The 13,701-nt window shown below is 45.6% G+C and overlaps 1 protein-coding gene across 4 annotated transcripts in view; it reads left to right on the forward strand.

Moving 5' to 3' along the window:
* The window catches only part of SLC4A11 (solute carrier family 4 member 11), a 97,293-nt gene that overhangs the window by 77,191 nt on the left and 6,401 nt on the right, over window positions 1–13,701 (forward strand). For all 4 annotated transcript variants that reach the window (XM_041488147.1, XM_041488145.1, XM_041488146.1 and 1 more), the window contains 5 exons: window positions 863–969; window positions 2,074–2,242; window positions 6,171–6,344; window positions 10,802–10,997; window positions 12,932–13,101. In XM_041488147.1, the coding sequence (XP_041344081.1) occupies window positions 863–969; window positions 2,074–2,242; window positions 6,171–6,344; window positions 10,802–10,997; window positions 12,932–13,101 (816 nt within the window). The remainder of the gene's footprint in view (window positions 1–862; window positions 970–2,073; window positions 2,243–6,170; window positions 6,345–10,801; window positions 10,998–12,931; window positions 13,102–13,701) is intronic.

Raw genomic sequence — 13,701 nt, forward strand, 5'->3', positions numbered from 1 at the left:
CAGGAGATGTGGAGAATGATAAGGTCATCTCTGAGTCTCCTTTTCTCCAAGCTAAACACCCCCAGCTCCCTCAGTCGTTCCTCACAGGGCTTCTGTTCCAAGCCCCCCACCAGCCCTGTTGCCTCCTCTGGACGTGCTCAAGTATCTCAACATCCTTCCTAAACTGCGGGGCCCAGGACTGGACACAGCACTCAAGGTGCAGCCTCACCAAATCTGCAATCCAGGAAAATCAGGTGGAAGCCAAAGGCAGGGATGAACTTGCCAGGGCCACCTGGAAAATATTCCCAGCAGAACAAAATGTTGGCTCAGTAGACGATGCCTTCCGTCTTCGGTGTGGCCTCACAAGTGACTTTCTAAAAAAGCTTTGGGTTCCCAATTCACATTGGGATCCCTGTATCTCCCTCCAAACAGGCATTGAACCATTTTGCTGGGCAAAAATTCCTGATGGTGCAGGAAGGTTTATGGGAATGTACCTTCAGTGTGCTCCTGGGAGTCAAACATCAGCTCTTATTTGGGGTTTGCTCCTATTGCACTTAAAACTCTTCATTTGAGATGCAGGAAGCAATTAAAGTAAAGTGGAAATGAGACACAAATTGGTGCTTGAAGGCCTTTTTTTTTTCCTAGTTTGCATCTTATTTTCTTGTTTCTTTGTGTTTTGCTTCTGCGCTCATCAACCTTCAAAAGCTGTAGGTTCCAGAAGATTTAGGGCTGAGTGAAAGACTAATTCATCACTCCAAGTATCTCTTCAGCATTGCAAGATGAGACTGAATTTTCACTTCTAAAGTATTAAATGTTGTCTGGATTGAGTGATTGTCCTGACGGTGGGGTGCTGATGGGAATTTTTTGTCTCTTTTTGTCTCAGCCCATATTTGCACGCGAGGGTACGTGAAATTCTGTCCGACTGTGCCTTACCCATTTCAGTCCTGACCTTCTCTGTTGTGGGTTCCTATATCTTCAAGGAAATTGAAAGTAAGTTCTGGTTTTGTTCTCTAGAATACTGGGGTTTATGAAAGAGAGAAGTGAAATCCTAGAAGGTTTTGCTAATAAACAAAGTTCTTCCATATAGTTTCATAAATACTGTGTGTACCTCCCACCAAGGGCTCAGATTTCCTCACCATTAGATTTATGTCATTCAAAACCCTGATTAAATGAGGCTGGGGCAAGAAAAATTATCCAGATGTGTCTTTTCAATGAGTCTGAGGTGTGTGTCACAATAAGGGAGATGAAAAACTTCTGGCACAGAACAAAGGGCAGAGTAATCAGCAGGCAGGAAGGGTTGTTGCCAGTCATATCAACATGGAGTTGGTCATCCCAGTTTGTCCTCTTTGTCTCCAGTTTATTTTCCTAATTTAGGTGAAATGGTGCAGAGCATCTGGGCAGCTCTAAGTTACACAAGGAAATCTAAAAATGAGACACCATTCATTGGCCAGATAGATCAACTTTTCCATATCAGGAAGCGATAATGGGGACAGGAATTGCATTGTCCTGCAGTGACGTGAGCGGGTGATGTGAGGAAATGTATGGAAACAAATAAGAAATGGCTTTTTTTTTTATTGTGATGGCCATTCCATCCAGTTGGATTGCAAAGTGATGTGTGGCCATGTGTGATTTATCCCTAGCCATGGATTGTTTCCAATAGCAGCAGTTTTGATTTAGATTTTATACTAAAATGCCTTGCACAGCTTGTTAGAGATGAGGAAGTTCTCAAATGCCTATGTGGGTTGATGAGCTGAGCATTATGGTGCTGGTTAGAAATAAGGCTTCCTCATCTAAAAACATGTTGCATCTGTGGAAAACAAGTTTCCCTCTTTTGTTTTGCTCCAATATCTGTCATGCCTCACTAGGACTAGCAGTGGTCTGTCCTATCAGGATGGCAGCCAAGTCGTAAGTGGATGGAGGAAAAAAAATAAACCAAACCAGCCAGATGGACCCATCTTCCATGGCCTCCAGGCTCCCACATGCCAGAGCATCACGTCTGCTTTCCTGCTTGCTTCCAGTACTTCATGGTGTGGGTAAAACGTTGATGGTTTCACAAGAAGGTGCCTCCTAACATCCTTCCCCTCCTCTTTGCAGTGTCCAAATTTAACTACAACGCCTCTGACAGCTTGTTTGTGCTGGCCCCTGTGCAGTCCCTGTCCATTGGGTCGGTGATGAGCGCCATGGGGCTGGGATTTCTCCTCTCCATGCTCTTCTTCATTGAGCAGAACATCGTTGCATCCCTCGCCAACGCCCCGGAAAACAGGTAACGCCTCTGGTGCTGCTTTTCCCTCTGTGGGGGGATATTGTAAAAGCAGGACCCCCAACATGTGGGAGAAATGATGAGGAGGACTCCACTGATATCAGAAGGCTAATTAATTACTTTATATACTCTATTACTCTACATCTAAACTGAATCTGCACAAGCACTCAACTCCACTGAGCAGAATCTTGTGACTGTCTGCTGACCGACAGTCTGCACACGCGCTTGGCCCTCATAGGCCAAGGAAACAAAACCCCAGCACTTTGGGCAAACAATCTCCATACTGCATTCTGCTTTTGCACAAACACAGGTGCAGCAAATGAGATAAGAATTGGTTTTTCTTTCTCTGAGGCGTCTCGCTGTGATTCCCAGAAAATATCCTTGGGAAGTTGTGCCTTGCTTTTCTCTGTGAAGAGAAATGCGGCCACAGAGGGATGTCCCTGGGTCTGTCACCACCACTGCTAGCCCAAAGCTTGTCTAAACATCAGAAATATATTCAGGGTGTGTTTTTAAGAATTCCTGTTGTCACAGGTGGAGGTAACTCTGCTGCTTAATTCCTCCAAAGCCTGGTGTTGTGGCAGTGAGCCAAAACCACAAATCCTCCACGAGCTCATCACCTCAACCTCTTTCTTCTTTACTCTCTGCCCAACATCATCATTTGTCACCTAAAACTCTCAAGGTATTTTTCAGGAAGAGTTTTGGGATCCAAGAGGTGGTATAGTGAATGTGAAGTGGATATTTTGTACAGTTTGAGGTCTTTGGATGCACCTCAAAGGTATTTGGGGAGTGCCTGACACATGTGGACACTTGCACTGCTCTTGCAGTACAGAGAATTTGTTGAAAATGAGAAGTCAATGACCTACATAAATGCTGTAGTACAACATGCTGCAGCTGAGCATCAGGAGTGTTTGTTGTTGGTAAATTCCAACTGAAAAAAAGGTGGAAGTGCAATAAAACAATATGTCCAATGTCTGATAAGTCTCACTTATGTGCAAACTTGAGATGCTGCACTATTAAAATATTCCCTCTGATGTTTTTGTGCCAACTGCAATCAGATGTGATGTCAAGTATGAACGTGGATGACTTTTTTCCAGGGAAACTACCACATCTCTGAGGATTTTTTGCTAATGTGGTGCGTGGGAGGGTTCTCTCCTTGCATAATATCCATTAGCATTCTTCATGTTGTAGCTGGAGTGACACAGTATTAGGAGAGAGGAGACAAGCTCAAATTCAGCTACACTAATTTAGTTTCCTTTGACCACCTCTTATCTCTATTATATCCCTTTAAGTGTTGCATAAATCTGTATGTAAGTGGGTCATCTCTTGGCTAAGATGAATTTCTTCTGAACTTTTGGTATTTTCCACTAGAATGTCTTTAAGGAATGTAAGATACTCTTTGGAGTTTTTTAGAGTGTTTTTCAGAGCATCTGGGTACAGAGCTGAGCTGATCAGGTGTTGGGGCAGGGATTTTTAGAGATGTAAAAACTAGGACTTGACACCATCTGTTTGTGGTGCCATCACAGACACCTTGCACTATCCCAGGTTACTCCATTCCCCATCCAATGTGGCCTTGGACACTTCCAGGGATCCAGGGGCAGCCACAGCTTCTCTGGGCACCCTGTGCCAGGGCTCAGCACCCTTCCAGGGAAGGATTATTTTCTGATATCTCATGGAAACCTACTCTTTGTCTGTTTGAGTCCATCCCCCCTTGTCCTGTCACTCCAGGCCCTTGTAAAGTCTCTCCCCATCATTCTTGTAGCTCCTTTCAGGTCCTGGAAGGCTGCAAGTAGGTCACCCTGAAGCCTTTTCTTCTCCAGCTTGAACAATCCAAATTCTCTCAGCCTTTCCTTACAGCAGAGGTGCTCCAGCCCTCTGATAATCTTAGTGGCCTCCTCTGGATTCATTCCAACAGGTTAATGTCCTTAAAACCTTCTGAAAAAAATGGGGAGGACAACAAACAATGACCCTGAGGGTGCTGAAGGTGCCTTTGCTCAGAGAAAGCAGCACGTGAGCAGGGGCTGTGTTTCCAAAGCGTGAGCCAACGCAGGAAATGCGTTTGCAATCCCACCCTTCCTGCCAGCACCTTCCAGAGGCATTGCAGGGTAGACACCTACCTGACCCACTCACCACACAGCCTCCTCACTCGATGGAGGGGGACACTCCCAGTGGGACCAGGCTTTTGTCCCAAAACAAGCCCCACCCAAGATTTCTGCTGCCCAAACAATGGCTTTGATCTTCGGGTGCTGGCTCAACTCTACCAGCTCCATGTGCCTGGTGTCCAGGAGTATTGTGGATGGCTCCAAGTCTGTGCTGAGGTGTTGAGTGGAGCTTGTTTGGGTGGCATTGACACATCTAAATGATGTTCCCTTTCCAGCTGGTGGTGCCCAGAGAGAATTCAGCTGATCCCTCGCGTTGTGTGAGGATGTCAAGTGCTCCAGTGGTAGAGACACAGACCTTTCAGTGAGGGTTCAAAGTCTGAGAGCTGAATCCTTCCCCAGCTTTTTTTCTAAACTTTACTCATAATATCTTAGTAGTTGGTACAAGATAGGAGTATTCAGGAAAGGGGCAGACCTTGGAAAAAATGGTTAAAGTAGGTGTGAGTTCTTGGTGCTGCTTTCTGCACAATCCTGGCAAAGTGGGTGTGCTCAGATTCTTCAGTGAAGGCTGTCAGATTCCCTATCTCCTAAAAAATGAAACAGGCAGGCTCTGCAGCATTTGATGAAGTTAGGAGCAAATCTCCTTGGTTGGCTCCCAACCTTTTGGAACGTGTTGCCCAGAGAAGCTGTGGCTGTCCCATCACTGGAAGTGTCAAAGGAGAGGTAGGATGGGGTTTGGAGTAACCTGGGGTAGTGGAAGGTGTCCCTGCCCATGGCAGGGGGTTGGAACTGGATGATCTTTAAGGTTCCTTCCAACCCAAACCATCCTGTGATCCATTCCACAATTCTGTGACTACCAAGGAGGAGCTGAAGTTTAATGAATTCCTGTCCCATTTTCTTATCATGCAGTAGCAATTACATAATTAGGGGATTACTGCAGCATACCAAGCACGTGTTCTGCTCATGGGGAAGAAGAGAGATCAGGGTTACAGACAAGAAACTTCAGTGTCAGTACTGTGACAACAAATGCTCAGGATTTTATCCTCTCCCCATGTGGACTCTGCGAGCAAGCACACACATGGATTTTGTGTAGATTCTGCAATAAATGTAGGAGAAAAATGCTGATGAAATTTACTTCAGTGTGCTGCCTTTCTGCTCAGCATTGTTCTGTCCAGATGAGAACAGCTTTGAGAGCAAACCATCACATTTCACTCCTTTAGTGTTCGCACCGCGCACACGGTAAATCCAGAGGTGTGAAATCTGTGTGTGTGTGTGAGAGCACTTGAGTGTTCAACTAATTGATCCATTCCACAATTCTGTGACTACCAAGGAGGAGCTGAAGTTTAATGAATTCCTGTCCCATTTTCTTATCATGCAGTAGCAATTACATAATTAGGGGATTACTGCAGCATACCAAGCACGTGTTCTGCTCATGGGGAAGAAGAGAGATCAGGGTTACAGACAAGAAACTTCAGTGTCAGTACTGTGACAACAAATGCTCAGGATTTTATCCTCTCCCCATGTGGACTCTGCGAGCAAGCACACACATGGATTTTGTGTAGATTCTGCAATAAATGTAGGAGAAAAATGCTGATGAAATTTACTTCAGTGTGCTGCCTTTCTGCTCAGCATTGTTCTGTCCAGATGACAACAGCTTTGAGAGCAAACCATCACATTTCACTCCTTTAGTGTTCGCACCGCGCACACGGTAAATCCAGAGGTGTGAAATCTCTGTGTGTGTGTGTGTGTGAGAGCACTTGTGTTCAACTAAGGCAGCCAGTAGGGTTTGCACCAGATGTAACCAGGTGTAACTGCTGTCCCCAACCCCACTCCAGGTTGGTGAAGGGCACAGCCTATCACTGGGACCTGCTGCTGGTGGCACTGATCAACACGGGGCTGTCGGTCTTCGGCCTGCCCTGGATCCACGCGGCCTTCCCGCATTCCCCCATGCACGTCCGGGCCCTGGCCTACGTGGAGGAGAGGGTGGAGAGTGGACACATCTATGAGACGTAAGTAGAGCTCTTTGGAATCATTTTTGTGGCTTCCCAGTCCTTTGGGAACGGTGGGTTTGCGTGGTTGGGGTGTTGGCTGTTGTATTCCAGATATGAAAGTGATGGAAAGGTGCACCCAGTGAACCTTGATTTGGCTTCATCCCCTTCACTCAAGCACTCAAGTTCATGCTCTGGCCAGTGGCAGCATCCTACAGGGATCCCACCCACTCCATTGCAAATTCTCCTCTGGAAAAGTCAGCCAAGGCCATTTTCAGTTTCAGCCTTGTGGAAAGCTGAGGAGATGCTTTGGCCGGATCTCTCCGGATGCTTTCCCCAGAAAGAATCCAAAGCTGATTCACTGCCTGAAACCTGTCTGGTGGTTATTACGAAGGGGAGGAAAAATGCACCATTATTTCAGAGCTCCCATAACATCTCCCACCACATTTTGGGAAGGAGAGGCTTAAATTCTCTGGGTTTTAAACAAAAACAAGTGTGAAGCCATGGCTGGGTCACGGGTTTCTATTTAAGACCAACTCTTCTGCTGCTCTGAGTTGAGCAACACATTCTTATCACAGACCTATTAAAAATAAATTAAAAACCTTTTTCTCATGAAACAGTCTCTGCTTTGGAGCAGATCTGGCCTGTTTGATTTCAGTCTGTTGCAGTTGAGTGCTTTTACCACAAGAGTGGTAATTTCCACTCACATACCATTAGTTTTAATTATCCTGCCTTGGTTTCCATTTTCTGCCTTGCCACTTATCAAAAGTGAGGCTAAGTGATCATTGACTTTGGGGGATGGAGTGGGTCTGTCTTAATCTCAGTCTTGTCTTCATGCTTGTTTTGGTGCCAAATGGCCCAGCCCAGCCAGGCACAGCTGATTTTTGGGTCAGGGATGGACGGATTTCACCTTCCACATCTGGAAATTGCTGAGGTCTCTTGCTCCCTGTAACTCTTCTACAGATCTTTTCCTGGGAGATCAGTCCCTTGGGTTTGTATTCCCATTAGGATATGTTGGTATTGGTTGTTTCCACAACTGTATCTCTCTTGAATAAATACTAAACCCTATTTAAAGAAGAAAATCAACTTTGAAATTTGAGTTCTGTAGAGTTTTAATCCATGCCCTTGCTCCTCGTGTCTGTGATCTGCTCTGGGATACCTCCACCCTCTGTTTCTTTGAGAGATGCAGAACTCACACTTAGAAACCCATGTGCCAAACCTCCCTCCTGTGTCTCCTGTTGTCATTTCTCATATCCAAGTGCCTCTTTTTCCTGTTTTTCCACTGTCATGATTCTGTATTCTGGCTTTGCTTTGACAAAGTCAAGTCCCCTGCCTGAACTAAGGACTAATTCCTGCACTTCTCCTCTCCTCCTTCACCCAACTGCCACCCAAAAAAAAGCACCAGAGGGACCTTTTTGGCCACTCTGTCCGAGATACAGCTCCAGGGATTATCCTGGAAGGGCTGAGGGCTGCCCTGATCTCCCTGAGGGTGTTCCCTCAAGGCACAGCTCTGCTCTGCTGGAGGCAAATCGGTGCTGGGAACTGGATATTGGGAGTGAAAAAGGGAATGAGGGTTTCCTAGTGCTTTGAACTCCCTTTGAGACCAAAGCTTTTTGTTCTCTGCAAAGCACTGGGGCTAGAACAGGAGGCTCCAAGCAATGTAGTCATCTCTTTTTTTTCCTTTTTCTTTTTTTTTTTTTCTCTCTTAGCCAGCTCTGCTGAAAAAGAAATGAAGCTCAATTAGAAAATCAACTCTGTCTCCCTTGGCAGGCTCCTTCCCTGCACTCAAATCAAAGCTCCCACAGGATGATGACATAAACAAGGATAAAGATCTGTCACACTGAAAGCAAAATTTTCTTCTCCCCTGTAGAGAAACAATTTAAGTTTCCTGTGGCAATCTGCAAACAGGCTGTTGTTGCTTACTTGGAGAAGTTCAGGAATGGCTAATCCCATGCTATCCATATTTAGAGGATTTTGGGGAAATGAGCCTGGATTATGCTCTTTAATCTCCATTAATTACTTTATTTCCATCACAGTACAGACTTTCTGGAGCTGTTTCCTCAAGGGCCAAACCAGATTCTGAACACATGGAAATCAAGGATTCCTCTGTTGACTTAATGTGACTGTGATGTTCTTATTCTGGAAATGAGGTGCTAGAATTAGCAGAATACCAATCTAAGGCTAGGAACATCAGTTTTAAAAATATAATGTTTGGCCAATTATGAGCAATTTTAGCTACGTTCTGATAAAATATTCCAAACTAATAAGTGGCATTAGCAGGAGCTGGCAGCAATTGCAGTACATTTTGCCTGTGATCAAACACAGTGTTGTGATTGTTGCATCCCTAAGAGATGGCTGCAAAAAATTCCATGAACTTCAGAAATCTCTTACCTGAGGGCTGCCACTCTGAGCTTGTTCTTGCAGCCTTGCATCTGATTGAAATGTGGTTTTGTAGCTCGTTTTGTCCCTGAACTCTTCCACTTGCATGACTTCCCTTGCAGACCTGTGTGTGCTTGCAGGGCAGGAGCCTCCCCAGCAGGAGATCTCTGTGTGAAATAGCAGAAATTCTTGCTCTGTGGCTGACCTGGTGCTGGAGGAACTCTTGCTGTACCTGGATGAGGTTAAATCAGTACTTCCTAAACTCCTGCTTCTCTGAGCCACCACGGAGGCTCATGGTGGTTCTGGCAGCTCTGGAGTGGCCAGACTGGAATTATCTGGCACAGCACTTCAGTTGCACTTTAAGCTGCTTGGCTCTGTTCATCTCCAGCACTTCTGTGGTGATCCAGACCTGGAGGCAGTAGGAAAGGTGCCAAACTCTGTCCATTTAGGTGATGTCCCAGTTCCACCAGAGCTGGCAAGAGTGAAGCACTCTGCTCTTCCTCAGCTTCTCTAGGCACTGGCAGGGACCCCTTGGATGTAGGAGACTTGCAAAAAGATCCAACAAAGTCTGTTTGGAAGGAGAAAAGCTGTGGTTTAAACCTGTTGGAAGGTTACTTAAAGATTAACACTTCTGTGCATCCTGTCCTGGCAATCCTGGATTGTTTATAGGACCTGCCCCACTACTCACAGAAGAATTCCAGTGTTGTCCTCAGGATTTTGTGTGCTGTTTGTGGTACCTGTTGTTCCTTAGGTCTCATGACTGCTGGTGTTAATTTGTTGTCCAAATCCTCAGAACAAGCTTTGGGCTGTCACCCTTTCCCTCCCTCTCCAAATACAGGTGTGGAAGGCTCCTTCATCCCCTTTTGCTCCTTGAAGGTATAAAGAGATTTGAAGTTCAACCTGACCTTACTTCTAAGCAAAACTCTCCAACTTAATATTGCAATAATTCAATCTTCTTCAGCACAGAAGGGATTAAGAAATCCCAGCAGTGCATGTGCAAAGGAGGGAAGTGTGTTTTGATAGATCTTTGGTGTTAATCCTCAGAGAAACTTGTCTTTAGGGTTAATTCAGAATTTGAGGGGGTCTCATCCGGGGACTGAGGTCACTAAGTGACACCAAAACAGCCTATGGACAAAAATTTTTCCTCATAATAAGGGGATTTATTCACTGGCTGATCCACTGAATTGTTGGATTTAGCTTCTAAAAAAAAATAGGAATCCTCTTTTTCTCTCCTTGTAAGTAGTCTTGACACATGTGGGTTTCCTTTCCTCCTATTGTTTCTGATAATTTTTTTCAGACTGGGAGGAGATGTTCACAGGTTTAGCTGAAGTGCACAGAAAACACAGCAGCCTCCCCTCAAGCAGGTTGCTAAAGCTGCTGCCTGCTTTCCTGTCAGTCTTCCCCTCAAAAAAGCTCAATTTGTGGCCTGTCAGCTCTGAAAAATTTGCATTAATTAATGACATGTTTAGCATGGTAATAGGCAGTTGCCCACAGCAGGATAGAATCCCTGTGTGGTGCTCTCAGCATTCCCTTCCATGTAAACAGGGAGATCCTCATATCCATCAAAAATGCTGACTCGCTGTCAGGAGACTGCTGAGACTGCTGACTTTCTGTTTGTTTTTTTGTTGTTTTTTTTTTTTTTTTTCCCTCCAAGACGTTCCTTTTTTCCTGGAGAAGCCAATGAGTTTTCTTTGGGAGAGAAGCCAGTTGCATGTGCCCAGGGTAAAGCAAGGGAAGGATTACTGACCAGAAAGAGGATTCTTGGCTGGTTTGTTTTTTTATTCTTTTCTGCATTGTGCTAAACAGAATCAGTTTCGAGGGCAATTTAGTTCAGGATAGGATCTGTAGAGCTTTACAGAAGGGGAATTTGGCACTTTTCCAGCTGCTCTGTTTGAGCTGTGGATTAAGTGCCTGGCCTGGCTCCAGCCAGGCTCTGCCTCCTCAGTGTCAGCACGGGGCCAGAAGTGCTGATTTCAGTGGTGGGGATGAATTTCCCTTTCCCTGGTGGCATGTGTGCTCCATGGAGCGACACTGAGATTAAACACTCACGGATCTTGGCATGTTATCCCATCTCCTAACCCCTTTTTTCCTGCTGCCAGGATCGTGAGTGTGAAGGAGACCCGGCTGACGAGTCTGGTGGCAAATTTCCTGGTGGGGCTGTCGCTGCTGCTGCTCCCGTTCCCCCTGCAGTGGATCCCAAAGCCAGTCCTCTTCGGCCTCTTCCTCTACATCGCCCTGACCTCCATCGATGGCAACCAGCTCTTTGAAAGGGTGGCTCTGCTGCTCAAGGAACAGGTACCTGGAGTTGTGTTTGCAACCCAGCTGTTCAAACTCTCAGTGTGGGATTTTTTTGCGAGGTGGTTTTGGTTTTTTTTCCTTTTAATGTGAGTTTTTTGGGGAGTTTTAAACTGTCGTGTCTTGTACTTGGGTTTTCCCCAGACGAAGGAAGGAACGATGAATTTGACTCCATGTTCTCAGAAGGCTGATTTATTATTTTATTATACTATATTATATTAAAGACTACTATACTAAACTATACTGAAGAATACAGAAAGGATATTTACAAAAGGCTAAAAAGATAATAATGAAAACTCGTGACTCTCTTTCTAGAGTCCTGACACAGCTTGGCACTAATAGGCCAATGAGTGAAAACAATTCAGAGCAGAAACCAATGAAACAATCACCTGTTGGTAAACAATCTCCAAACACATTCCAAAAGTAAAAAACGCAGGAGAAGCAAAACAGATAATTATTGGTTTTCTTTTTCTCTGAGGCTTCTCAGCTTCCCAGGAGAAAAATCCTGAGCAAAGGGATTTTTCCAGAAAATGTGAATGCCACATTTGTGTCATCTGCAGAGTATATGCACTTAAAAAATAATAATAATATAAAATATAATAAGCACTACATCAGGAAATTAGGATCTTTGATTTCCCCAGCAAAGCTTCAGGCAGGTATTTTTTTGGTGCTGTTTTACACTTTCATTTTGTGTGAAATACAGCAAGATGGGATTTTAAACTCAAAATGAAATTACTTGTGTTATTGAAACCTCTGTGATGTGGGCTGAAAACAAAACTGGAAGATGGTTTTTTTTTAAATCTGTCTCTGTTACAGGTGCTAAAAATGTGTTGTTTGGGAGTGTAGGTGGTACCTGGAGCAAACTCCAGCTCACCTTCTCTTATATAACAAGGGTCAAGGGCTTAATAAGCCCAACATTTGGCTCTGCATCTCTGCTAATCTGTCTTGATCTCCAATATTACATCCCAGAGGTCAAAACTGTGAAATTCGGGTAAAGATTACATTTGTCATGTCATGTCAATTTTTGAACAGCTACTGATGTATGTGACTTATTGCTTCTGATTTCAGTAGGAATTATGCGTGGAATTTTCCAGGTTTTGGCGTGCAAAATTAAAAAGTATTCTCAAAAATGGAAAACACCCTTTTGTGGAAACCTTTTAATGAGTCATGGCACAATCTGAAAGCCACTGAGGCTGTGCTGGTGCCAGCAGACAGTCGCTCAGCCTCTTCATTGATGTATAGACAATGAGTCAAAGCCTGTGCTCAGACATGAGCAAGGAACTGTCAAAAGAAACCACCATATTTAGCCTATTAATGTCATTTTTTTCCCCCTTATTTCTCAAAAACGGGTGGCTTATAGGAGCTGAGAAAATCCCTGCAGTGTGAGCACAGCCTTTTCCCACATTTCCCTCATCTCCTGAACCCCTGGAGGGGTTCAGCCAAGAGATGGGAGCAGCAGGGGCAAGCCTGGAGCCTTGCAAGGCTATAAAATAATGAGGAGCTGGGTGTCAGGTGGAGCAGCCATGGACAGGAACAACACCTGGATGCATCTGCTCTCCTTCCCACCTCTGGCTGGGGAGCCCTGACAGTCCCAGTCCTCTCAGGGAATCTCATTACTGCGCTTCCCAAGGTATTACATTGCACTCCAGATGTTCCCAGAGGCCATCCTGGCCCTGAGGGGTGTCCTGTCTTCTCTCCAAGCTCCCAGTGCCCACTCATCCTCTGGCTCTTGCTGCCCATCTGTGGTTTCAGGCACTGGAATTAACCCTACAAATCCCAGGTTCAGCTGCTGAACCTCTTAAGGACCCTGATGGTGATGCATGCATTGCTTGTACAAATTGATGACTTCCTTCAAGCCCTGGTGTCCCAAAGGCCCATTCTGCTGTCACAAGTCCAGGTCCCTGCAGGTCTAACGTGTGGTTCTCTCTTCCCAGACCGCTTATCCTCCGACCCATTACATCCGCAGAGTTCCCCAGAGGAAGATCCACTATTTCACAGGCCTGCAGGTCCTGCAGCTCGTCATCCTCTGTGGCTTTGGAATGTCACCCCTGCCTTACATGAAGATGATCTTCCCCCTCATCATGATTGGGATGATCCCCATCAGGTAGGAAGCGTGGCTTTCTTTTTTCCCTGTCTTCCGTGCCTTGTGTCTCTCTTCATGCTTGGATTGCTGGAAGGCTGAGGAGAGGAGAAACTGGGAGCTGGGCTTCTTTAGTCTGCAGAGGAAAAGAGTGAGAGGGGATCTCACCAATCTGTATAAATGTCTCCAGGATGGTGCCAGACTCTTTCCAGTGGTGCCCAGTGACAGGACAAGGACTAATGGCCACAAAGTAAAACACAAGCAGCTTCACTTCAACACGAGGAAGAAGTTCTTTATGTCGAGGGTGGCAGAGCACTGGAACATCTGCCCAGGGAGGCCCTGGAGTCTCCCTCTCTGGAGACATTCCAAACTCACCTGGACACATTCCTGTGTCACCTGCTCCAGGGGGATTGGGCTGGGTGATCTCCAGAGGTCCCTTCCAATCCCAACTATTGCATGAAGTGGGAGTGGTTCAGGAGGGTTTTCTGCATTTTCCAGGCTCTAAGCAGCTCCTGGGAGTGGGTAATGAGGAGGGTTTTTGTACCAGTTGCTCAGGCCTGAGGAGAAATCAGGATTTCACTGCTGCTGGGAGTTGTGCAAAGGGTTCTGGGCTGGCAAGTGCTC

Source organism: Pyrgilauda ruficollis, unplaced genomic scaffold, assembly GCF_017590135.1.
Source record: "Pyrgilauda ruficollis isolate IOZ18807 unplaced genomic scaffold, ASM1759013v1 scaffold88, whole genome shotgun sequence".
NCBI classification, from domain to species: Eukaryota; Metazoa; Chordata; class Aves; order Passeriformes; family Passeridae; genus Pyrgilauda; species Pyrgilauda ruficollis.